Genomic DNA, 26,331 nt, shown 5'->3' with positions numbered 1-26,331 from the left:
TTGGGGTGGGAAGAATGGTCTGGTGTGGGTCAGGGACCTTCAGGAACTGCAGCTGGAGTCTCTGGGTCTCCCCTTGATAGCCATTTGATGAGACCAAAATCTGACCATAAGGTTTAAATCCTGGCCCTTGGTTGGGAAGACGGCTGGGGAGGAGCCAGGCTCCACCACACAATGCCCAGGAGGCCCAACGTCTGCTTTAGGCCTGAGAATCTGAAACAAACAAAAAACCCTACGCGTCCCAGGGGCCTCGGCTCCGAGTCTGACCCTTGGCTTCGCGGGTTCAGAAGGGCCGGAATCTGGGTGAGAACGCGATCTCCTGGAGACCTGCCCTCCGCCCGGGAGGCAGGGGCGGTGCCAGCTCAATCCGCGAGTGAACCGCCCTAACTAGTTTGTCCCTGCGGCCGTCTCGTAGGCGACGCCGCGGCGCACAGAGCCTCCCTGCGTCGCCTTGCCATGGCTGCCCGTGGTGGCGTCGCCCCTGCCGGCGAGGGTCTGCGCTACGCCGAGTATTCGCCGCCGGCGACCAAACGGCCGGACGCGGACGTGGACCAGGGACTGGTGAGTCCCGCCGGCTGCTCCCGCCCCTCTGCGGGCCTGCCTGCTAGCACCCCTGGGTTCCCGTAGGCCGTGCCTCACTCCTTTGTACCCTCTCACCCCTCGAACCGTGGTAGTCCTGGTATTCACATCTGTGCCCCATCTCCTCATTCGGCCCGCGGAGTGGTGCTCCGTGCCAGGCGTTGACGAGTAGGCGTGTGCAGTCTGTTCCCTCGAGGAGCTTACAGTCTCGTCGGGGGGACAGCCCGGCAGACAGGCAGTTGCAGCTGCGTGAGAAGTACTACAGGTGGAATTCAGAGAAGACCCCAGGCTGGTCTTGCGGGGCACGGAGTGACGTCAGGGGAGGCTTTTTGGAGAAAGGGATGGCTAAACACTGAGCTCGGAAGAATGAGTGGTAGTGAACTCAGCGAAAGGAAGAGGAAAAAGTGTTTCAGGCACTAGTAGTAGTATTTACAAAGTCGTAGGCCCAGGAACGGGGTCCAGTTGGAAATCGCCAAGCGGTTTATTCAAGCTGAAATGGAGAGTTGGGAAGAGTAAGTGTTCAATAGAAACATAATACGAGCCTCATATATATCTTTAAGTTTTCTGTAGCGATATTTGAAATGTGAAAAAGAGGTGAATTTAATTTTGAGTATATTTTTATTTAACCCAGAGTATCCACAGTAATATTTTGACATGTAATTAATATAAAATTTTCGAGATATTTTACATCCTTTCCCCCCCTTTTTTGTACCAGGACTTTGAAATCCAGTGTGTATTTTAAACTAACAGTACATCTCACTTAGGACTAGCCACATTTCAGGTGCTCAGCCACATGTAGCTAGTGGCTACATTATTAATCATTGCAGTTCCCAAAGATTAATGGGGACTAGAACATATGAAGCATCTGGTAAAGCTCCTGAAGGAGTTGAGATATCCTGAGGGCAGTGGTACCATTTTGATGAGTTTTAGGCTGAGACGTGACAAACTGGGCTGTTACGAAGCCCTCTCAGGCTTTGTGTAAGAATGCATTAGTTGGGGGTGCCTGGGTGGCACAGCGGTTAAGCATCTGCCTTCACGCTCAGGGCGTGATCCCGGCGTTATGGGATCGAGCCCCACATCGGGCTCCTCCGCTATGAGCCTGCTTCTTCCTCTCCCACTCACCCTGCTTGTGTTCCCTCTCTCGCTGTCTGTCTCTATATCTGTCGAATAAATAAATAAAATCTTAAAAAAAAAAAAGAATGCATTAGTTGGAGAAAGTTTAGAAACGTGGCTGTTCTAATTCTTTTTCACATGGCATTCCATGCTGTGCCAGCCCTCAGTGATATATACCTTGCCTTTAGATGCATAGCACTTATTGTCCATACCAATTGTTGATTACTCATACACTGTATTGTGACATCTTTTATGTTGACCTGTCATTTGCCAGCATTTTTCTAAGTTCCTAAGAGTGGGGACTGGGGATTTACTTCTAGTAAGCACCCAGTCTTTGAGCACTCAATTGTCATTACTTGATTAACGGGTAAATTTCTGCAACTGTCAGATGGACTTGCCTGGGAAGGTTTTGGAAAGCAATATGGTTTCATTCAACAGACATTTCTTGAATACTGCTCGGTGCCAGGTATTATCCTAAGACCCTGGAATAGATAAGTAAATAAAACAGATAAAAATACGAAGTAGCAAGCTCTGAGCTTCTGCTTGTCTGATTCATTCCTTCACACAGCCCTGTGAGGCAAGTCCTTTTTAATTCTTACTTAAGAAATGAGGAGACTCAGAAAGTGGTAAGTAACTTACCCAGGATCATTCTAATAAGTGGCAGACCTAGGATTCCAACTGTATACCTTTTCTGCTATGATTTGCTGACTTCTTAGAAATAAAGCTTTCTGAGTGGAGTGTTGATTCTGTGATGTAGACTGGATAAATTATTACGTTAGGTGGAAGGAATCTCCTTATGGAGAGTTGTAAAAATCTCCATACTGGACTGATGTGCAAGGCAGTTTGGGAGCTCTGTGGTATTTTGAAGACAGAAGTAATATTGGTGATCTTTTACATCTTCATTAGGAAGAAGATATGTGTAGAATTTAAGATATCAGTTAGGAGACGTCTTTAGTAGTCCAGTCACATGAAGGCTAAGGTGTAGGCCAGTGACTCTAAAGTGATTCGTTCCCCCTTTTTATAACAAATATTCTGTAGTATCCTGTAATATCCTAAAATGATATTCATAGGCAATGAAACCTATTCATAAAAATAACTTAAAGATCAATGTAATGCTCTAATTGAGACATAAAGGTGAAGTATTTTATTAGAAAATAACATGTTTACTATTTAAGTATGTAAATGCTCAGGCATGATTACATTAGAAGACAAGATGAAGTAATCAGTTGCTGGCATATTGCACCAATGCAAAGAATCACGATGAGTGACTGTAACAGGTATAAATGCAGACCAATTTCAAATGTCTTGTACTGGCATTTCAGATACTAAGGGCCATTGTCATTGACAAACTGATTTTTCCCAAATTGTTAACAATTTCTGGTAAGATTTTGAATAAAACAGGGGCGCCTGGGTGGCACAGCGGTTGGGCGTCTGCCTTCGGCTCAGGGCGTGATCCCGGCGTTATGGGATCGAGCCCCACGTTGGGCTCCTCTGCTGGGAGCCTGCTTCTTCCTCTCCCACTCCCCCTGCTTGTGTTCCCTCTCTCGCTGGCTGTCTCTATCTCTGTCTAATAAATAAATAATAAAAAAAAATTTAAAAAAATGTATAAAACAAAGTGGAATCTTCCCTCAATTTACATAAGAGTTTCACTTCTGAAAAATTCAGTCTTCTTTAATAAAGAACAGTGCGAAAATTATATATCCTGTATTATAAAGTTCTAGACTAAGATGATCAGAAATAGGCTTTTTACCTACCTTAATGTCCAGTAGAATCTTTTAAAATCCTGAGGGATGCAGGTAGTTCTTTGTTGTACAAGGTTGTTTCATACATTTTAGGACTTCTAGGATGAATAGTCCCCTATCCACCAAATACTTTCCCTCCTATCCAAATTATTATTGCAACCAAAAGGTCCTCACAAATTTTCAAAATGTCCCTAAGGGCCTATTCTGCTTCTGTTGGAATCATTGGTCCAGGTAATGATGAGTGATGAGTTAAAAGATAAGAGAACTGATAATAATAATTTTGGGGGAGCTTGGAAATACTGAAAATGATGGAAAGCTGACAAAAGGTAAGTGTTAGGAAAAAATAAATGACCCAGGAGTGGGACATATTGGCAGTCTTACTGAAAATAGTAGAAAATAGAATGTCAAGAAGTTGAAGAAAAGATTTTTCACATCTTTTTTTTTAAAGATGCAATTTATTTTGAAGTTTTTGAAATATAGCATCTGTAGTTGTAGATGTTAAATAACTCTTTCTCAGGTAAACTTCCCTTTAGGGACTAAGAATTCATATGCATTAACCAGTTTAGGAGATTAAAAAGATGAAAGTGTAGGTAAAAATACTTGAGGAGTACCTTGTTTTATTTTTTATTTATTTATTTTTTTAAAGATTTTATTTATTTATTTGACGGAGATAGAGACAGCCAGCGAGAGAGGGAACACAAGCAGGGGGAGCGGGAGAGGAAGAAGCAGGCTCATAGTGGAAGAGCCTGATGTGGGGCTCGATCCCATAACGCCAGGATCACGCCCTGAGCCGAAGGCAGACGCTTAACCGCTGTGCCACCCAGGAGCCCCTTAAAGATTTTATTTTTTTATTTATGTGACAGAGAGACAGCCAGCGAGAGAGGGAACACAGCAGGGGAGTGGGAGAGGAAGAAGCAGGCTCCCAGCCGAGGAGCCCGATGTGGGACTTGATCCCGGAATGCCGGGATCATGCCCTGAGCCGAAGGCAGACGCTTAACAACTGTGCTACGCAGTTGCCCCAGTACCTTGTTTTAAATAAAATAGTATCTAACGATCGTGTAATAGTCAGAGGTCATGGTCAGATTTTGCTCTAGCAAATCTGGTTCTCATAGAAAAGTAGCAAAGAAACTTTAATGTTAGGAAGAAAATATCAATTTTTAAAGCATTTTGAAAAAAACCCATTTTGTATGAAAGGATAGCCATTAGTTTTCAGTACTTGCCCCCAAAGTGTAACTTCTAGTGTTAGTAGGATGGTGTAACATAGAGGAAAATTAGCTACATATACATTTCAGTTACAGGCCAACTTGATAACATGAAAAAAACCTATCAAACATGTAAATTATTAAGTACTTATTTATTACCAAAACAGAAGAAACCACTTCTGTTTTTCATTTAAAATGTTTACCTTGAAGCTTCCCTTTGAAGAAATCACATGGATTACAGATTGTATATCTTTTTTTTTCTTTTTTTTTTTTAAGAGTGACAGCAAGCATGAGGTGTGTGGGGAGAGGGGTAGAGGGAGAGGGAGAGAGAGAATCTTAAGCCGGCTCCACAGCCCAAGGTAGGGCCATCTCATGACCTGGAATCATGACCACCCGAAATAGAGTTGGATGCTCAACTGACTGAGCCACCCAGGTGCCGCTGCGCAAGAACTTTAAATGCTTCTCTGATTGTCACTGTATTTGACACATGGTAGTCACTTAATTGTTTATTAAATGAACAGCTATTACTTCTGTTACTATTGAGTGACTTAAACGTGAATGTTTGATTCTAACATATTGATGAAGGTATTTTTTTCTGTAGGATTTCTCCTTTATATTAGCCTCTAAGGGAGAACGAGAGTCTGTGTCTTTCTTGCTCATTATTCTTTCCCCAGAACTTAGCACAAGGCCTGGCGCATGCTGAATAAATGTGTATGTATATGGTAAATGCTAAATAAATATTTGTGGTGTGAATGAATAGTCTCCATCTTTCCTCTCTCCATCACAACTATCTTTTTGAGGCAGAATAATTTTTTTCCTCCTTAATTTCCCACTGGTGCAACTGTTGTCTATCTTGAACCTAAATGTTACAGTCTTGAGATAGAAGTTTTGTCATTTTATTTCAGGCAATTTATATGTATCGAGACAGTTATTTACTGCTTATTTACTGTTTTGGAAGAATAAAATGCCTTAGAGAATTTGAAAACAACTTTGATACTCACCCCCCTCCCTCCCTGGACCAAGCAGTAGCAGCTGTGATGGAGTGGGCTATTTTCCCAGTTTTCAGATCTTTGATTCATAGTAGTGGAACATTTAATTTTCTGGTTTGGTTTTTTGTTTCTCTCTCTCTGGTGGATTAAAAAAAAAAAGATTTTACTATTTGCAGAGAGGGAGAGGGAAGAGAGAGAGAGTGTGTATAAGGGGTGGGGAGGAACAGAGGGAGAGGGAGAAGCAGACTCCCCATTGATCAGGAAGCCCGATGTGGGGCTCAATCCCAGGACCCTGAGATCATGACCTGAGCCAAAGGCAGACGCTTAACGACTGAGCGACCCAGGCGCCCTGTTTTTTTCTGGTAGATACTTGAAACTAGATGGCAGTAACAGATATCAGACTTGGCTCATTTGTTGATTTGCTGGTATTATTTAAATAGTGCTTCTTCTTTTTGAAATGTCTTCTACTTATTTTTATTTATTTATTTTTAAAGATTTATTTATTTATTTGAGAGAGAGAGAGAGAGCACAAGCAGGAGGGGCAGAGGGAGAGAGAGAGAGAATCCAAAGCAGACTGCACTGAGTGCAGGGCCCAATGTGGGGCTCGATCTCACAACTCTGAGATCACAACCTGAGGTGGATGCTTAAACCTTCCGCCACACAGGTACCCCCGAAATATGTCTTTTTTTTCTTTAATGATTTTATTTATTTATTTGACAGAGACAGCCAGCGAGAGAGGGAATACAAGTGGGGTGTGGGAGAGGAAGAAGCAGGCTTCCAGCAGAGGAGCCTGATGTGGGGCTCGATCCCAGAACACTGGGATCATGCCCTGAGCCGAAGGCAGATGCTTAATGACTGCGCCACCCAGGCGCCCCCAAAATATGTCTTTTAAGCTAAAATTAGATATTCTTTATAGGCAGGGACCATGTTTTAAGGATCATCATTCTCTCAGCATGGTACCAGTCACATGGTTACTGCTCCATAAATTTTTTTTAAATGGTTAAGTTAGTTGAATGAAACAACCGGATAGGGAAAAAACAGAGAATTCAGAGGATTTGAGAAATGTTTTATAGAATTATGAACTGATAGCCCTGAGGAATAAAAAGAGTAAATGAGACTCTCTCTTTTTTGGCTGCTTTAATAGTAAAGACTAAAATATAAGCATCTAATACATTTTATATGACATCAGAGTACACATCTGACTTCTGATGTACTTTTCCAGGTTTTGGCCATTTTATTGCTTATTACCTCCAATACCACAGTCTCCAAATCTCTTTTTAAAGTTTGTCAATGCATTCAGTTTAATAAGAGAAAAAAAAATTTTTTTTTATTCTACAGAGATAGAGACAGCCAGTGAGAGAGGGAACACAAGCAGGGGGAATGGGAGAGGAAGAAGCAGGCTCATAGCAGAAGAGCCTGATGTGGGGCTCGATCCCATAACGCCGGGATCACACCCTGAGCTGAAGGCAGACGCTTAACCGCTGTGCCACCCAGGTGCCCCGAGAAAAATTTTTTTGAATGCCAAATACATAGAAGCTATATACTAGATGTCTGTGGGGCAGATATGGATAAACCATGACTGCCACCCTCAAGGACAGAGGTCAACAAATTTATTTTGTAGAGGGCTAGCTAGTATTTTAGGCTTTGCAGGCCATATCGGCCCCTCTATACTGCTGAACTCTGCCATTGTAAAGCAAAAGCAGCCATAGATAATGCATAAATGTGGCTATGTTCCCATAAAACTTTATTTACAAAAATAGTTGGAGGGCCAGATTTGGCTTATGGGCTCTAAGTTTGGCGGCCACTACTCTAGAAGGTAAATTGGATCAAATTTAAATACCTAATTCAACACTGGCTCTATTAATCCCTGTCATTTATTTGTTCATACATTCATTCATTCAATACTTATTTATTGAGTCTCACTTTAAAACTACTAGAAAAAAACATGGGCACTAATTTCTTTGATATTGGCCTTAGCCACAGTTTTTAGATATGTCTCATCGGGCAAAGGAAACAAAAGCAAAACTTCCTAAATGTGACATCTGGAGTCCCACTTTATTTGGTAAGGAAGGTACTGAGGCTAAGTGCTATAGTTGAGTACGAAGATGACTCAAACATGGGTTTTGTCCTCAAGGAGCTTGAAAAATGTTTGATTTTTCAAGAGAAGCTAGAAAGAGAGAAAAACAAATGTAACCTATTATTAAGGGGAAAAAATAAGGAAAAAATACATTGGGATAATGTTGTGGATAACCTGAATGGCAGGTTAAGGAGCGAGGACCATGTCTATAGGCAGCTGAAGTTTTGTAGGACCTATGTGATCAGTGGTGGGTCTAATGAATACTAAGCCTAGAGCAGTATTTCAGAAGGGTAGAGGATAGAAAAGCAGAGGGGGGCAGGACCGATTAAGATTGTATTAGAGTGGGTAGTCCTCTGGAGTCTAGAGGCCATAATGGCAGCAGTAATAGCAGTGGAAGCTAAATGTTTTATACCAGGCATTAGGCTAATTCTTTAAATGCATGACCTCATTTAGTCCATGCAGTAACTTTGTGAGGTTTTGATACTGTTATAATCCCCCACTTACAGATGACTAAATTGAGGCTTAAAGCAATGAAATAATTTGCCCAAGGTCACACAGTTGATATGTGGATGAACCCCAAAGGCATTCTGCTTTCTTGCCTCTGCTTTTAGTCAAAATATATTCTATCTTCTTTCCCCTTCAGTCTTTCTAACTGTGTAGTGAAGGTCTAACCAGGAAAATAGACACATTTGAATTATGTAAAACAAAGGAAATGTAGCACAGAGAGTTGTTTTTATAGGTGAAGGAGTTGTTGTGAAGCCAGGCGGGATTGTGAGACAGTGCAGAGGTTGAGAACAGTAAAAAGCCACTAGCTTTCTCAGGGCGGCAGGGTCAAAAGGTGGTGTTTTCATAACCATTCCTTGGTAACTGGACGATGGGGGTCTGTCCAGTGGGGAGCAGCAGCCACGGAGACTACACTGCTTTGGAGCTGCTGCGAGGCAGAGAGAAAAGGGAGAGCTAGCCTGGCCTTTCCCCTTTTACTGCTCTCCCACTATTGCATCCCACTGGTTGGACTCACCTGGAGCCAAGTGACACAGGAGCCTACAGGACTTAGCTGTCCCTCAACAGAGCAGAGTAGGGAAAAGCTGGGGAACGGATCAGTGAATACAAACAGGTCTGGAACCAACACACTCACTTGGCCATTTTCGGCTGTAAGGTGATTTGAATTCCACAGATGTTGAGAAATTTGAAAGCACAATCTCCTAAAAACACTGTTACAAAATACTATTTTATAAATGGTGTGTATTCCCTTAGCTCACAGAAGTCTATTTCACTCACAGTGTAAGGCAGAGTATTATTTCAGGAACTCCATTTTCACCGTCTTATGCTCTCTGAATATTATTTAAATGCTATTAGGGATTAAATAAGCATTATTAGCTCTCATGAAAATCTAATCACCATGTGTGACCTTTTTTTCCTTTTAAAATTAAATAGACTGAGATTTATAGAAAAGCAAAAAGATAGCACACAGAATCCCCATGCACCTCATTCAATTTCCCATTAACGTCTTGTGTTAGTATGGTCCGTTTGTTATAATTAACAAACCAATATTGCTTGATACGTTATTGACAAAGTCCGTACTTTTTTCGGATTCTTCAGTTTTTACCTCCTGTCCTTTTAATGTTCCAGGATCCCATATTACATTAAGTTTTCGTGTCTCTTCTGGCTCCTCTTGGCTGTGAAAGTTTCCCGGACTCACCTTGTTTTTGATGACCCTGACAGATTTGAGGGATGCTGGTCAGTTATTTTGCAGAATGCACCTCCCCTGGAATTTGTCCATATGAAGGGCACATACTATAAACATGATCTCTCACTATTTAGGTTAACCTTGATCTAATCTGATGAAGTAGTGTTTGTCTGGTCTCTCCACTGTAAAGTTAGCTTTTTTCCCTTTCTATACTGTAGTTTTTGAAAGTAAGTCACTATGTGTGGCCCACATTTAAGGAGTGGGGAGTTATGTTTCCCCTCCTTGAGGGTGGAGTTCTTTATGAAATTATTTTTGATTTTTCTGCGCAGGAGATCTGTGTGTTCTCCCCCATTTATTTATTTACTCAGTCATTTATGTCGGTCAGGATTTATGGATATTTATACTTTGGGTTATAACACAGTATTGTTTATTTTGTTGCTCAAATTGTTCCACATTTGGCCTTGGTATCTCTTTCAGTTGGCTTCTGTACACCTTTGACATACCCCATTGCTGTAGGGTTTTTTAAAACACTTCCTTACTTTTGGCACTATAAGGTGCTCTAGGCTCATTTTGTGTGTTTTTTGTCCCTGTCCTAGAATCAGCCATTTCTCCAAGAAGCCTTGTGTGTATAACATTTTATCTCATGGGAAACTTCATTCTGGGTCACAGCTCTGGATCCTGATAGTTTCATTTTTGTCTTCTTACCCAACTTGTCCCCATTTTCCTTATCTTCCCGTTGTATAGCTGATGAAGTATGATAATAAAAGATTTCCTTGTCTTGGGGTAAGTGGCTGCGCTTTGAGTCCACCAGAAAATGGAACATTTCTCCTGCAGCTTCAGCCATGCTCTTTTTTGTTTTGTTGGTTTGGCTTTATTTTTATATTTCAATATCTGCTATTAGGACTGCTAATAGAGGATGCCAGGGGACTGTGAAATCAAAGAGAGAGAGAGATTCATCAATCTTTCTGTATTTATCATTATATTTCAAGTTTGTTATAGAATCTTACTGGTTCAGTGAACAGAAGTGCCTATCTCCACGTATAAAGTAAAATATTGCATATTACTCTAAATGATTTTTTATGATCTTCCGGGGAATAATTTCCACTTCCTTTTGACATACCTGGAATTTAACAACCGTCACTACCACCGCAACTGAAAAAATAATTTTGTATGGCAGGCATATAGAACTGAAGGGATACAAACTAAAACAGCCATGAAATCAGTTACATATGGTACTATAAACAGCACTTTTCCCCTTAAATATTTTCTATCTGCAATGATGTTAAAGTTTTACTCACCAAGAATTTTATATAGCACTTAATAATATTTCTAAGTATATTTAATGGTTTTTGTGAAGAGTTTTAAATAGAAGTTTTAAAAAGTGCCGTGAATTGATACCTAATTTGTGTATTTCCTTTAAGTAATTTGGGGTAACCCGTTTCAGCCTTTCCTTTCATTCTAGAAAACTTCTGCTATTCTACTATTTAAAAATAGTTAGAATATCATGTAGTTTAGAACAGTTGGAATATCATGTAGGAATATCATGACTCATTCATTCTCATTTCTAAGTGTCAACAGATCTGTTTCTGACACTAACATTGTTGTCTGCATTGGTATCCTAGGGCTTTATAATGCTGGAATTTGGTAGAGTATACCTCTAGGTCCTTGTACTATAAATTCACTTTTGGCCAGTACAAGTTTTTTCCAAGTTTGTTTGTCCCAAAACACCGCTTCTTAATCTTTTCAAATATAAGTAATTTCATAAAGTGAAAAACTTCATACCTGTCTCCTGATTCCATAATATTAGTAATACTTTCTATTTTTATTTATTGAATATATAAAAATAAGATAAAACAGAATGATAGGCATGAATGTACTGAGTTCATGATGTGCATGCAAATAATTGAGGTAGTAAACTAGCACTTAATCAATGTCTGCTAATTACCAGACACCGTGATTATATTTTCCCATTTCTCGTGATAACCCTGAGAAGTTAGATGTTACTTTTCACCATTTTACATATGAGAAAACTGAGGACCACAGTGGTCAAGGTCATATAGCTAGTAAGTTGCAGGACTAAGATATGAAACCAGTTTTGCCTGAAAAGTCCTTGACTTTTTCACTGAGATATTGTTGCTCCATCATTTAGATATCGGAAGTTGATGAAATCCAACTCCGAGAAATGATTTATAGTCCTGGTATTTGTGGTAATTTTCAGAGTCTTCAGATTCTTCAAGATCTGTTTAAAAATTCTTAGGGGCATCTGGGTGGCACAGCGGTTGAGCTTCTGCCTTCGGCTCAGGGCATGATCCCGGCGTTATGGGATCGAGCCCCACATCAGGCTCCTCTGCTATGAGCCTGCTTCTTCCTCTCGCACTCCCCCTGCTTGTGTTCCCTCTCTCGCTGGCTGTCTGTATCTCTGTCGAATAAACAAATAAAAATCTTAAAAAAAAAATTCTTAAACCTTGAAGCAGAGTTAATTTTATTTCACCTTAACTCAAAAAGGAAGAAAAGAATACTGTGTAATGAAATTTAAGCTGTAAGCATTACCACTCTAAGAAATTGTTGCCTAAAGTGAAATAGGTTATTGTAAGGGAGTAAAAGTAGTTTTCAGACAGCGGCATGATTTCCCAAGCAAGAAGAATAAGCAAGCTACAGTGTTGCAGGTAAGGGATACATCAGATGTAAGCCGAAAGAGTTTAGGGAGTACTTGCCAGGGACTCTAAAGTCAGTGTAATAAAAGCTCGTAGGAGTACATGATAGAGAAGAGGCTAGCTAGATATGCGGCAAGATCATTTTTATGATCAGGGTGCAAAATTAAGTGTAGCAATAAAAAGGGAGATGCCAAAGGTCAGTGCATTTGTTTTTATTGAAAAGTGCCAGGAGGAATTTGTTTTCAAAATTTATTTGAAAGTAGATAGGTCAGAGGGTTTATGACTTAAGAAATTAAGTTATTAAACCCTTCTGACCACGTAGGATTTTTACAATATTTTTCTTTCTTAATAACCTTTATTTTTTCCTCTGACCTTGAAAGAAACAACTGTGTAATAATATGATATAGTAATTGTAATTGCTACCATTTATTGAATGTTTATCACATCTAAAATACTACGTGATGTATATGAATGTTCTAATTTATAAAAATTCATACTGACCTATAATTATTATCCTCATTTTACAGATGAGGAGGTTAAGTAATTTGTCAGAGGTCATGGAGCTGACAAGTAGAGAGCCAGAATTCAAACCGTATTTCTTTGATTTCAAAATCTGTGATCCTAGGACTTTGTTTAAATGATAAAATGTAGGTACTAAGAATATATAACTACTGTTAAATTTTGGTTTATCTCATTCTGTTTCCTTTTTCTTCTGTGTATGTGCTGTACGTTCTAGTTTATAATCATTTATTATATCATCTATAACCATTCCTCAGTATATTATTTGTCAGTGCATATTTCAGATATGCCCTAATTTATTTAATTATCCCCCTATTGCGGGGCATTCAAATTGTTTCCAGTTTTTTATACTATGAATAGTGTAGTCATGAATATTCTCATATATAAGTTTGTTTTTTTAAGATTTTATTTATTTGAGAGAGAGAGTGAGAGACAGCATGAGAGGGGAGAGGGTCAGAGGGAGAAGGGAACTCCACGCTGAGCTGCGAGCCCAATGTGGGACTCGGTCCTGGAACTCCAGGATCATGACCTGAGCCGAAGGCAGTAGCTTAACCAACTGAGCCACTGAGGTGCCGTCATATACAAGTTTTTATGCACCTCTTTCATCATTTTCTTAGGATAATTTTTTTTAATTGTACTTATTGAGCCTGATGACTTGAATATATTTAAGGCTGTTGATTCCAGTGATGAAATTATCTTCAAGACAGATTGTCCTAATTTGAATTCCCAGCATCAGTTCATGAGATTATTCACTGAATCACACCCTCAGCGACTGGTAAGACTTGGAGCTGTTGGCTAAAATGTATGCCTCTTATTAGTAATGGCTTTTATACTAGAAGAATGAGAAGATTGCCACATGTCTCTATCCAGAAGAGAAGTTGAAGGAAATAGGAGTAATTCCACTTAAATACTTGTTAAAGTAGTCAATTTAATCTACTTCCATACTTAACAAATGGAATGATTTTATTTTAAATGTAAGAGTATTGAAAATACAACTTCTTAAGGGTAGGCGAGGGAAGATATAATTCTGTGAAAAATAGGGAATTATAAGGAGCAAGAGCATCAAGGAGTGGTGCTAGGATCTAGTTTGGCATTAGATAATTAAGCGACATGTTTTGTAGGTAATTAAAAAAACTAATGAATAGGATAAGACGTGATAAGGTTTTTGTGAATGGGCATTAAAGTCAAATAGGGATGTTTCATTGAATATGAGCTCACGCTGGAAAGATTTTTATAATTTAAAGAATGTGGGAATCATTTTAAATTGTTGCTTGAAGACAAGGGTCCAGTCTGGAATTAAAATACCTGTATTTTAGTTCTAGTGCAGACACTGATAACCACTGCTATACCTTGGACAAGGCATGTCACTTTTCAGGACTTCAATGTCTTCCTCTATGAAATGTGCATTTTTCTATGATAGAAGTTTTCCATCATTTCTTTCACATCTGTGATTGTGTCTTCGACTTACTGTGTTGCAGTCAGAAATGCCAACAAAACACACTGGGCATCCTATGGAAGCTGTTGAAAATAAAACAGAAATACATCTTTTTGTATAAAAGTATAGTGTCTCTGTATCTAGAAAAATGTATTTCTGCTTGCATCTTTTAAAACAGTCAATAGAAATTTTCCAGAAAGAGACAACAAATAAATGTATTGAGGGGAGAAGTAGGTGTGGAGTGTGGAGGTGGGAGGAGGGGAAAGCTCATTTGAAGAAAGGCTAAAGTAGTTTAGAACTTAATTCAGGGATAGTTTAGAATTCTTAATTCAGGAAGTCACTGGACAAATAAATAATTAATAAAAGTCCACTAATAAATCGGTAGAGGATTTCCATTGATTGAAAAAGTCTCTTTTCCCCAAATTTTAGAAAACAGAACTAAGGATACTCCTTAAACTTGAAAGAGGTAAATTTAGGGCAGTGATGAAAGTTAAAGAAACTAACTCTTAGACCTAATGAACCTTGAAGTGCCTAAAAGACCCAGCTTTTGACAGCAGGTATATCTGAAGCTTAGACCAAAGAACGAGTCTCAGAAGTTACGTTTATAGATTTGACATGTTTAGTATTGGGAAACAGAGCAAGGATGCAGAGCCTGTGCTAGCTTTTACTTCCTAACGAAATTTTCCAAATGCCGTAGTTGTTTTTCAGTATCACTCTGAGTTAATTTTCTGATTAGATTTTGCTTTGAAGATCTTGCCTGCTTCTGGCCTATCTAATGTTGAAATGATTCCATATTGTTGAACAGATGAAAGTTAACTAGACTATATAAGTTGTCTGGTTAAATCTGTTTAAGATATTCCACAGGTAACTAGTCTAATCTATATTTAACATTTTATAGATATTTAACATAGTCTATGGATGATCCCTGCCCTCCAACACACATACACATTCACTTGTGGTGACCTAAGGTCACAGTGAATTAAGGGCAAAACCTTAATCAGAATTCAGGTTTCCCATCTTCTAACCTTTATTTTGTCCCTATACCTTCCCATTTTCCTCCTTGGCTTAACCTTGATCTGTCCTTCAGCTTTAGCTGGACTCTTCTCAGAAGCCATCTAGTGCCCAGAAGCGGAGTACTCAGCCAACTGGCCATCTGTCTGTCTAACCATCTATCCTTGTATGCATCCATCCTGTCAATTAACCAATAACTTTTATTTAGCCCATACTATGTTTTGGGACTACAAAGATGAATAAAGCTCTCTAGAGGCTCACAGTTTAGTAAGGGAGATAAATGATGACGTTGTAGTCTGGGATCACAACAGAGAAACTGGGAGGTGGAGAGGTGGTGATATTGGAATAGGGGAGATTCCAATGGCATTGATTTCTTTCATATTTGGGAATTTGCCTGATCCTGCTGCCTGTCTAGAGTAGTTCCATTTTTCTTCTTTGCTGTTTAGTAGCTGAAAAGCCATATATCAAACACCCTTCTGTGTTAGGGATAGGGATTGATCATATCATCTTTTTGTGAAGGGTGGTGAAACAGAAGGTCAGAGACTAATGGAGTCAGTGAGGGTATTGGGGATATGACTCAGGTACCTTCGCTCCCCTCCTCACACCCAGCAGCTTCAGAGGAGGGAGACTTTATTTTGAGAAAAAGTCCCATGGTCTGGATATAGGGTTGGGACCAGCTCCCAGGGAAAATGTAGATACAGGTGGCTTATTGGGGGCCCCTGGTCAAATATCTGCTGAAGTCATCTTTTAGCCTTTCGGCTGCACTGTTCCCTACTACATTGATTAAGTTGTAATAAGGATATAAAAATGAAGTCTTCCCCTCTCAAGTTAAAGTGAAAGTTTTTACAAATTTTTAAATAATTCCAATTACTATATTATTATAATTTTATATACTTAGAGCTTTTAGTTAGTGCATCCTTGTTCCAAAATTGACTGATGAACCATATTAACACTAGCAAAGTCTATGCATTAGATTATTCTCCACACACTGTTATCTCGGTATAATTGTATAAAGCAGTGAATCTTAACTTCAGTGTTCCTGCATGTTAATATAGCAGGATGAGGGGGTGCCTGGGTGGCACAGCAGTTAAGCGTCTGCGTTCGGCTCAGGGCGTGATCCCGGCGTTATGGGATCGAGCCCCACATCAGGTTCCTCCGCTAGGAGCCTGCTTCTTCCTCTCCCACTCCCCCTGCTTGTGTTCCTTCTCTCGCTGGCTGTCTCTATCTCTGTCAAATAAATAAATACAATCTTTAAAAAAAATATATAGCAGGATGAGAAAAGGGATGGTATTTACAACCATGTGCCTTTGCAAATAACCTAGAGTATGTTTTATCTGTGGTCCATAATCTGGTTTAAAATCTGAGCCGAAGAATGGAAATGTCCTATGTGTCAACTTTTGAGAATCATTGACAAATAGCATTAGTATACTTTTATTATTCCAAGAAGTATTTCTAGCTAAAAATCTAGTACGTTCTCAAAGGAATTAGATACATTTATAGATAAATAAAATAATTAAAGCAAGCTAGCAAAATTTGAAGACGTATATGTTTTGTTTTAAGATTTTGAATCCATTTATAACCTTTTGAGGTCATCTTACTGATCTATTTCTTTAGCCCTAGTGCAGTGCCTGGTCTGTAGTAGGCACCCAGATTAAATGTTTAAATGTTGAATTAATTAGTGAATAATGAATGCATCAAGGGGATATGACTAAAGGCTTTATTTTCTGGTCCTGAAACACAGCAGAAATCTCTATCAGTCAGGATTTTTCTGAGAACAGAACTAAGTAGTATGTATTATGTATGTATGTATTTTGCTGATTTGGTTTACATAATTATGTGGACTGGCAAATCCAAAATTTGTGGGGCAGGGGTGCCTGGGTAGTTCAGTCGGTTAAGCATCTTCCATCAGCTCAGATCGTGATTGTGGGGTCCTAGGATTGAGCCCCGTGTCGCATCGGGCGCCCTGCTCAGCAGAGAGTCTGCTTCTCCCTCTCCCTCTGCCCTCCCCTCCCTCCTCATCCTCTCTCTCTTTCTCTCTCAAATAAATAAATAAATAAAATCTTAAAAAAAAAATTGAAGGGCAGGCCTGAAGGCTGGAAACTTCTAGACAGTAGCTTATTCTTGAGGTTGAATTTCTACTTCCTCAGGGAAAACCTCAGTTTTGTTCTAGGGCCTTTGAACTGATTGTATGAGGCCCATGATGTTATCAAAATAAACTCCTTTAAAAGCAGCTGATAGTAGATACTAACAACATGTATGAAATAATCCACACAGCAACACCTTGATCAGTGTTTCATTGACTGACCTAACCAAATGGACGTAGAAAATGAACCGTCACAGTATCTTTGGGTTTAAGGACTTGCGACCAAATATACAGCCTGATTTGACAAACCTATGAGGAGCCCAGGAGCTCTTCGTGCTCTCTGAGGCATCCAGGGCTAGGTTGACAAGGGGCCAGGACTTTGACCATCCACGTTTAATGTGAACAAAGAAAGCTGCTTATTTTATTAGGAGAAAGTAGAGACAAGGTTTACATCAGTGGGTCACTGAAGAAATGCAAAACAGTACTTAAAAGATTATTCTTAAAAAATCATTATGTCAGGGGCCTGCGTGGGTTAAGCATCTGTCTTCAGCTCCCCTTGTGGTCCCAGGGTCCTAGGATTGAGCCCTGCATTGGGCTCTCCGTTTGGTGGGGAGTCTGTTTCTCCCACCTTCCCCCTACTTGTGTTCTTTCTCTCTCAAGTGAAAAAATTAAAAAAAAAAAGAGAAATCATTATGTATAGCAAGGATTTGAGTTTGGGGAATTTTTTGTTAATTATATTAGAAGGTAGAGAAATAATAAATTGGGCCAAGCTTAAGAGTTTTGTTTTTTATTATGTTTCGCTTTTGGTTTTGTTTTATTGTTTTGCTTTGTTTTTGTTTTGCCCTTTTATTTACTCTCTAGTCTTGCTGCAGAAATTAATGCTTGCCTGCAGTTTAAAATAAGTCAAGTGACTTTAAAGTGGAGCAAATACAGATGTAGTTAGCTTTGCCTTTCCTTTTTACTTAAGGTTTTCAGGGGAATTAGTGTTTGAGAGAGTTTCAAATGTATTTGTTTTTGGCAATGGATGGTAAAGGCCAGGTAGATTAATGTGGATTGTTCCAATTTAGATAGGAAAATCTGTGAAATTCATGCCAGCTTGAAGATTTTAGGGAAGGACAATTGTAAAAATTATATTCCTAATGTCATTTTGTCATGTCTGACATTTTTTTCTTGAATATAAATTCTCTTCCTCTCTTTCTTTCGGTCTGAATGTGCAGTACCTTTCCCAAATTTTGCTGATTTGCCAACAGTCTTTCTTGTTTCCTCTCTTTTTTCTTTTCCACTTACATTGTTTAAATTCAAAGAGCTTTCTTTGTAGAAATTGAACCAAATAATGAGCATAAAACACTGAGTTCAGCAGAAAGTGATTTGCTTGTGATTAACCCTTGAGAATTGAGTCACTGCAAGATAACAAAGAAAGAAATGTTTTTTGAGACAACCTGCTCATTCTTCTTTTCCATTCTTAGATGAGACCTTTTTTCTTCCCAGGTGTTAACGAATTTACATACTGCTTTGCTTGGGCTTTATTTATCATTTTCATCATGGCATGTTTTTAGAAAAACAAGTCCAGAAGAGCGCTGATGACCTCCCTTTCTTCTTCTTCTTCTTTTTTTTATTATGATATGTTAGTCACCATACAGTGCATCATTAGTTTTTGATGTAACATTCCATGATTCATTGTTTGCGTGTAACACCCAGTGTTCCATGCAATAAGTGCCCTTAATACCCATCACTGGGCTAGCCCATCCCCCCACCTCCCCTCTAAAACCCTCAGTTTGTTTCCCTGAGTCCATAGTCTCTCGTGGTGGTTCATTTCCCCTTTCTTCTGACCCCAGTCCTCTCACAGATTTTTCTCTTAGCAAAAGGCAACTCCATTCTTCCAGTTGCTTAAGGCAGTAACTTTGACATCCCTTTTTATACCCCAGCTTTATTGAGTTATAATTGACAATTAAAATTGTATATATTTAAGGTATACAATGTGATTTGATATACATATACATTGTGAAAGGATTACCACAATCAAGCTAATTAACACATCCATCACTTCACAGTGTGTGTGTGTGTGTGTGTGTGTGTGTGTGTACCTGTGTGGTGAGAACACTTAAGACCTACTCTTAGCAAATGCAAATGTAAAACCTATTCATCTTATAACTGAAAGTTTGACCAACATCACCCCATTTCTTTTACCCCCAGCCCTTAGCAACCACCATTCTTCTCTCTGCTTCAGTGAGTTCAGCTTCACATAAATGTGTGGAATTTGCTTGCTGTGTCTTGCTGTGTTTGGGTTATTTCACTTCGCATAATGTGCTCCAGGTTCATCCATGTTGTCACAAATGCCAGAATTTGCTTCTTTTTTATGGGTGAATAATATCCCATTGTATATATATACATCTTCCTTATCCATTCATCTGTCAGTGGGCACTGTTTCTTCCCTTTCTCTCATACTTCACTTCCATTCGCTTAACAAATCTTAACGCCTTTATCTTCAGAATGTATCCAGAAGCTGACTACTTTTCCCCATCTTCATCACTAATCCCTTTGGTCCAAGCTATTATTTCTTGGATTTTTTTAATAGACTCCTAAGTCATCTCCATGCCTTTGGCTTTGACATGTCTATTCTTAACATGACATCTGGTGATCTTTTTAGAATTCTAAATAAGATAATGTTAGACTTCTTTTCAAAACAATCATGTCTCATATCACTCAAAGTTGAAGTCCTAGGGCGCCTGGGTGGCTCAGTCATTAAGCGTCTGCCTTCGGCTCAGGGCATGATCCCAGGATCCTGGGATCGAGCCCAATGTCCCTGTGTTACCTTCTGACCTCATTCCATATTCCTTTCCCACTCTCACACTTTCTGCTCTGTGCACACTGGCCTTCTGGGTATTCCTTAAACACACCAGGCATACCCCTGCCTTGGGGCCTTCATACTTTTTCTGCCTGCCCAGTGATCTTCCCTTAGACATTGGCATGGCTTCTCCACTTTCTTCGTGTTTTTTTTTTTTTTTTTTTTACCCCCAAAGGTCACCTTTTCAGTGAAGCTTTCCCTGCTTACTCTAAATTTGACGCTTCTTTATCTGCTTAATATTCACCACAGCATGTAACACTTTCTATTGTATATTTTCCTGATTTATATTGTTTAATGTCTGTTTCTTGTGCTAAAATGTAGCTTCAGAAGGATAAGGATTTTGTCTGATAAATCATCAGAACTTAGATTTGTGACTGGCATATAATATAGTAGGCGCTCACTGAGTATTGATTGAAATCAGTCAACCAGTCAAAGATGAGAGATAACCTCCAAATAGCTACTTGGAAAATACCTAACTCTTTTATTGGAAGTTTCTTTATTTTTCTTCTCATAGTAATTCAATCTTTTCTTCATGTTTTCCTACATGGACCTGTGGATTATTTTCATTTTTGTAATGAAATTTACCTGACACACGGCTCTTTATTTCATTTTTCTTGGTCATCTGTGAGACTTTTGGATATATTTACCTGGTCTAGGATGTTTAGAGACATGATTATATGTTAGTGTTTTAGTTAAATTTGACGACCAGTGTCCATTATATTTTCCCATTTCAAATATAATTCCATTCACTAGCAGACACACAATACAGTACACAAATCATACAAACTCCAGAAGCCATCTGGATAGTGGGGAAGCTTCTTTAAAGTCATTTTCATCTTGTTGTACAAATTTTTGAAAACCTATGTACTGGGTGCTTTGTTAGATTTTGGAAATCCAAAGAGATAAATAGTCCCTACTTCCAGAAAGTTCCCATTTTAGGAGCTTGGAATAGGTAAAACCATTATTAAATTATGTACCATGTATTATAATAGATCTGTTAAATACTGGGGGGGGCACTAAAGAGGTTTGCTCGGGTGAGGAGATGGATGGGGAAAGCTTCACTGGGAGATGACCTTGAAGCTGTTTGCTGAGGAATAAGTAGGAATTTTCCAGGAGGACTGAACAGAGAGGAATAGCAAGGAGTAAGAGTACAGATGTGGGAGGAAAGAAGAACTAGCAGAGATCTGCCATATTTACACAGTGTGCTGGTCATTTTTCATAACCTTGTCTCGTAAATCATTTTGAGCATCCTATGATATAGCTATTCACATTTCCATTTCATAGATGAAGAAATGGGCCCAGACAAATCAGCTTACGGTAACAGACCCAGTAAATGTTGATTTGGATTTTGAGCCTGATTAACTTTGAAGGCCACGGGGTCGATTATCCATACATTCAGGGGTGAAAAGTATAATCAGGGTGGAAGATTGAGGGAGTTCATGCTTGCCACATGGATGAACCCCATGAAGTCTTATTAAAAAAAAAAAAAGTACAAATTTAGGATACTGACGGCAAAGAGGAACGGGGAACGGTGTGAATTCGGGATGAGGAGGAGGATGATATTGAGCAGATTTAAAGGCCAGCAGACATCAAAACCCGTTTAGTGTGGACATTAGACTTTTCTTCAGCCAGACTTAGTTTAAGAAAAGGAATATCTGTGGTAACTCTCCAATCATCTTGAAACGAGTCAATGATTTCATTGAGATTTTATCATTCATAGGTTTCTCCAGTGCTATTATGCATATGTCTGGACATTTTGATATCTAAAATATTCATGCTTTATGTATGGTCAAAGGTAATGATGAAGACTATGTTTTTTGGCATTTTTCACAGATAAAATCTAAAGTCATGAATTTTTAACAATTAAATACCATTGGCCAATATCACATAAATTTGTTATGTGTATACATATTGTCTTTGTTTTTCGTGGTGACCATAATGAAATTGTTAAAAACTGAATTTCCAAATTTGGGGCAAATACAATGTTTTGTTTTGTTTTGTTTTTTTAAAGATTTTTTTATTTTTATTTATTTGACAGAGATAGAGACAGCCAGTGAGAGAGGGAACACAAGCAGGCGGAGTGGGAGAGGAAGAAGCAGGCTCATAGCAGAGGAGCCTGATGTGGGGCTCGATCCCATAACGCCGGGATCACACCCTGAGCTGAAGGCAGACGCTTAACCGCTGTGCCACCCATCTGTTTCCTTATATAGACCACTATTTCCAAACACCAGTCTGGACTATTTGTAAAAGAATTAGTTGGTAGAATTTCTAACTGATGTGTAACTGATTTAGTTCTTATGTGCACATTTTTTCCCAGGTTTTTATTATAACCAATTAATCCCAGTTAGTTAACATATAGTGTAATATTACTTTCAGGTGTAGAATATAGTGATTCATCACTTTAACATACAAGACCAGGTGCTCATCATGAGTGTCCTCCTTAATCCCCATCACCTATTTCACCTGTCCCCCCACTCCCACCCTTCCAGTAACCATCACTTTGTTCTCTGTAGTTAAGAGTCTGTTTCTTGGTTTGCCTCTGTCTTTTTTCCCCCCATGTTCATTTGTTTTGTTTCTTAAATTCCTATAGGAGTAAAATCATATGGTATTTGTCATTCTTTTATGTGCATATTTTTATAGAAAGATCAGCTTCTTTAAGTATGTGCTAGCCTAATTTTGTATAGAAAAGAAAAAATGTGTCTAAGAATTTATTTAGATCTTCTGCAAGCCTAGATAATGCTAGCTACTTTCCAAACCCATATACTTGTGAGTCTTCAAAGAAAATGATTCAAAACTAAAACTTGCCCAAGGCAGCTTTGTGGATATTTTTAAAAACAACAACAAAAATCCTAGTATGGCATCCACAATTACCATCTTCTCTTTACCGTGTATTTATGACACCTGTGGCAGTTTTAGCTAGGCCAGAGTATGGGTATATACACATCTTTCTTTTTAAATACCACTGCCTGATTACTTTTATTTTCAGCACATACTGTAGTTTTCCTAAGTCAAAGAAATAACATTTCTCTAGTTTCTGTAAAATCACAGATGTACCATTGTGCTAATCCAGTCGCATGAGCAATTTTAGACATTTTACCTGGTTATTGCCTCGTTGTTAGAAAATGACTTTCCTTTTGGTACTAACACTATGCCTGATTCACCATTTTGCTTTTAAATTGTCTTTTCAGTATTGTTTTTGTCGTTCTGTTACTGGCAGTTTAGTTTTAAAGAATCATTATTTAAAAAACATACAAAATAAAAATTGAAGTATACCATGTGCTTGACACTGGATCAGATATGATGTTGTGTATATAAAAAAAATAAATTAGATCCTGTTAGCCTGAGGATATAATACTGAAGTTTAAGTAAATGTGAAATAGCATAGTAATAAAGCATAGGTGAAGTTTTTTTCAACAGTGGTATATTAGAGAAGATGTTGATGGAATTCTCTGATATTTACAGTTATGCCAAATGAACCATGGGCAATTTAAAAGCCCCAGTATGTTTTAGATGTTATTTTACTTTTAAAAATTAAAGCCAAATGAAAGTGTGGTTAAGAGTTCTGTGTGAACTACTTGCTGAGATTTCAGATTCGCTCTCCTGTACTTCCTGTTTTCTATATTTGCAATTAGATAGTTTCTTTTCCCCTTTGGGGTCATTCACATATGTGGAGGGCTGGGGGAATTTATTGTTGTTTTAAAGCTCTCTCAATATGTGTCTGAAAAAAAAATACCAATGAATTTTTAGTGAATGGAAAACTGTTAGGTAGTAGATAAATATGTTTCTCTGGAAAATTGATCATATTCTTGTTCTGGACCAGTTAAGGTTAAAGTTTTAACTTAATTGCTTATATCTTAACAGTTTTAGTATTTCTATCGAAAACTTTATGAGAAAGACCTTTGTTCTTATTTCAGAGTACAAAATCTGATTGTGTAAGATACATGGTATTTTTTAAAAATCTCAAGTTGGGTTCAACATCCAAATAATACATTTTTGTTTGTTATCAATTGTCTATGCTTTAAAAGTATAAATTATTTTAATATCAAATTGATTACAAATAGTGTTAAGGAGATAAATCAGATATAACTCCTTCCAATAACGAATTTTAATTGCAATAAGGAAAATAAGTTTTTGATGAGCTGTGCTATACTTTGTCCATTCACTGTGGATAAATAAGATTTGATTGCACAGTTTTTGGTTATATATTGAATATTTTTATTTGCTCCAGTGATCTACCTAATTTGAGTTTGGTTTTGTTGTTATTTTTAAAGGTTGCAAGGCCTTTCATGTTAATCTTTCTGTAAAGTTAGTCTTTAGAAATAGAGCTTAACTCTGGCATCAATGTTATTTTTCTTGTATTATTATTTTGTTATATTAATATTTTTCTTTTTCTTTTTTTTTTAAGATTTTATTTATTTATTTGACAGAAAGAGAGGCAGCGAGAGAGGGAACACAAGCAGGGGGAGTGGGAGAGGAAGAAGCAGGCTCCCAGCAGAGGAGCCTGATGTGGGGCTCGATCCCAGAACGCTGGGATCACGGCCTGAGCCAAAGGCAGACGCTTAACGACTGAGCCACCCAGGCGCCCCATATTAATAATTTTCTTGTTAAATGAATGAAAAATGAAATATATATGGCAGGTTTCTGATGTGCTCTAGGAGCTCAAAGGTAACTGATACACCCTTTTTTACTTTAATGAACTTCTTTATTTATATATATATATTTTACAGAGATTCTCATGTTGAGCCTTGTAAACAGAAGGGCTTCAGAGAAACCGTTGGATCCTTTCAAACTATATAAAAATTTTGTCATGTATATATATTTGTGGTTTTCTGGGGTGATCTGTAGATTTCATTAGATTTTTAAAAGACGCTTAATATGTAGAAAAGCTAAAGGAGACACAACACTTTTAACTATAAATTAGTGTAATAAATGTTATGATAAGGATAAAAATAAAGATCTTTGGGAGATTAATGTAAACATTGGAGGCCCACCATGTTCAGTGTCCAGGCCTTTGCCTTGTGCATAGTATAGTGACTGGTGTATGTAATGTTTGTATTAGTGAGGGTTTGGTAGAAATGGGTGGGTTTTTTGAAGATAGTTTAATGAAGGGATTATTAGCAGAGGTGGGCATGCTTTAAGGTAACCAGAAATGAATGATGAATCACCCAGGGCCTGGCAATGGTTGGGAACTTATCCACCCAGGGAAAGGGGCAAGAGGATGGGAATTATGTTCCAGAACCCAATGAGAGTTGTAGGCATGGAAGAGGAGCCCTTTAACAGGAGCTGTGACTAAAGAGGAAACATAGCAGGGAGTAAATTGTACCATTACTTCTGTCTCCTTCCACCTTTTGCTTTTCTGCTGATGCTTTCTATTGGGAAGGACTGTCTCTTATGCACAGGATTTCAATCCCACTTGGCCACATAAAAGTGGGCCTTGGGCTCAGAATACTTCCCTACCAAGAGATGAGGAGCTCACGTAGTCTGTGCTGGGTTTACCACCTTTGTGGCATTATCTTTCCTGGTTTCAGGCTTATTGAGTGTTTCTTTGTTCTGCTTAATCATAGTCAGTGGCTCTCACATATGCCCTTAGATATTTCAGTATTTCAGACTCCAGGGACAGTGTGGGGTGGAGAGGGGAAAGGTCCTTCTGTTGCATCACCAGAGGGGTGGGTGCTTGTAGGCCCATTTTCGTTAGTCAGCTAGCTGCTGGGAACACCCACTAGCCATAAAGGACTGATGCATACAACTGGAAGTGATCTTTATCTTCTTAAATGTAAGTAAAGCATTATCCAGTGCTTGACTTTACAGTGTTTTCCTTGGCAACTTTGATACCAAGTTGTAACAGGCAGGAGTGTCTGGAGTCCTTGCCTGCTATTTGCAACCTATGCTTGTTGTTCTTTTGACACTTCCTCTCCTTGTCGAAACCCACCCAGAAACTTGAGGGCAAGTGAGGACTTGGATAATGTGGTCTTTAGAGATAAGGGAAGGCAGAAGTACAGAGCAAATCAGAAGGGTGAAGAATGAATCTGGAGGGACAAATGGAGAATAATCAGCAGAGTGCTTAATACTTATTTGTTGAATTAAATTGAATTTTTATTGTTAAGCACAGTTTAGGTTTATGTATTAAAGTGAAAAATGACCAAATGCCTAATGCTTCAATATTTCTGATATAAATACCTTTAAATTAAAATCTCTTTGGAATTGTAGAAGCAGCTATTTTTTTTTAAAGATTTATTTATTTATTTATTCGACAGAGATAGAGACAGCCAGCGAGAGAGGGAACACAAGCAGGGGGATGTGGGGCTCGATCCCACAACGCCGGGATCACGCCCCTGATGTGGGGCTCGATCCCATAACGCCAGGATCACGCCCTGAGCCGAAGGGAGACGCTTAACCGC

General features: G+C 38.7%; 1 protein-coding gene across 1 annotated transcript in view; it reads left to right on the top strand.

The window, feature by feature from the left end:
* Positions 1–393: 393 nt before the first annotated feature.
* Positions 394–26,331, top strand: part of DNAJC15 (DnaJ heat shock protein family (Hsp40) member C15) — a 78,757-nt gene continuing 52,819 nt past the window's right edge. The window contains exon 1 of the mRNA XM_002920251.4: positions 394–558. Within this exon, the coding sequence (XP_002920297.1) occupies positions 454–558 (105 nt within the window). The 5' untranslated portion in view covers positions 394–453. The remainder of the gene's footprint in view (positions 559–26,331) is intronic.

The sequence above is a fragment of the Ailuropoda melanoleuca genome, chromosome 7, assembly GCF_002007445.2.
Source record: "Ailuropoda melanoleuca isolate Jingjing chromosome 7, ASM200744v2, whole genome shotgun sequence".
Lineage (NCBI taxonomy): Eukaryota > Metazoa > Chordata > Mammalia > Carnivora > Ursidae > Ailuropoda > Ailuropoda melanoleuca.
This window is presented reverse-complemented; position numbering and strand designations above follow the sequence as displayed.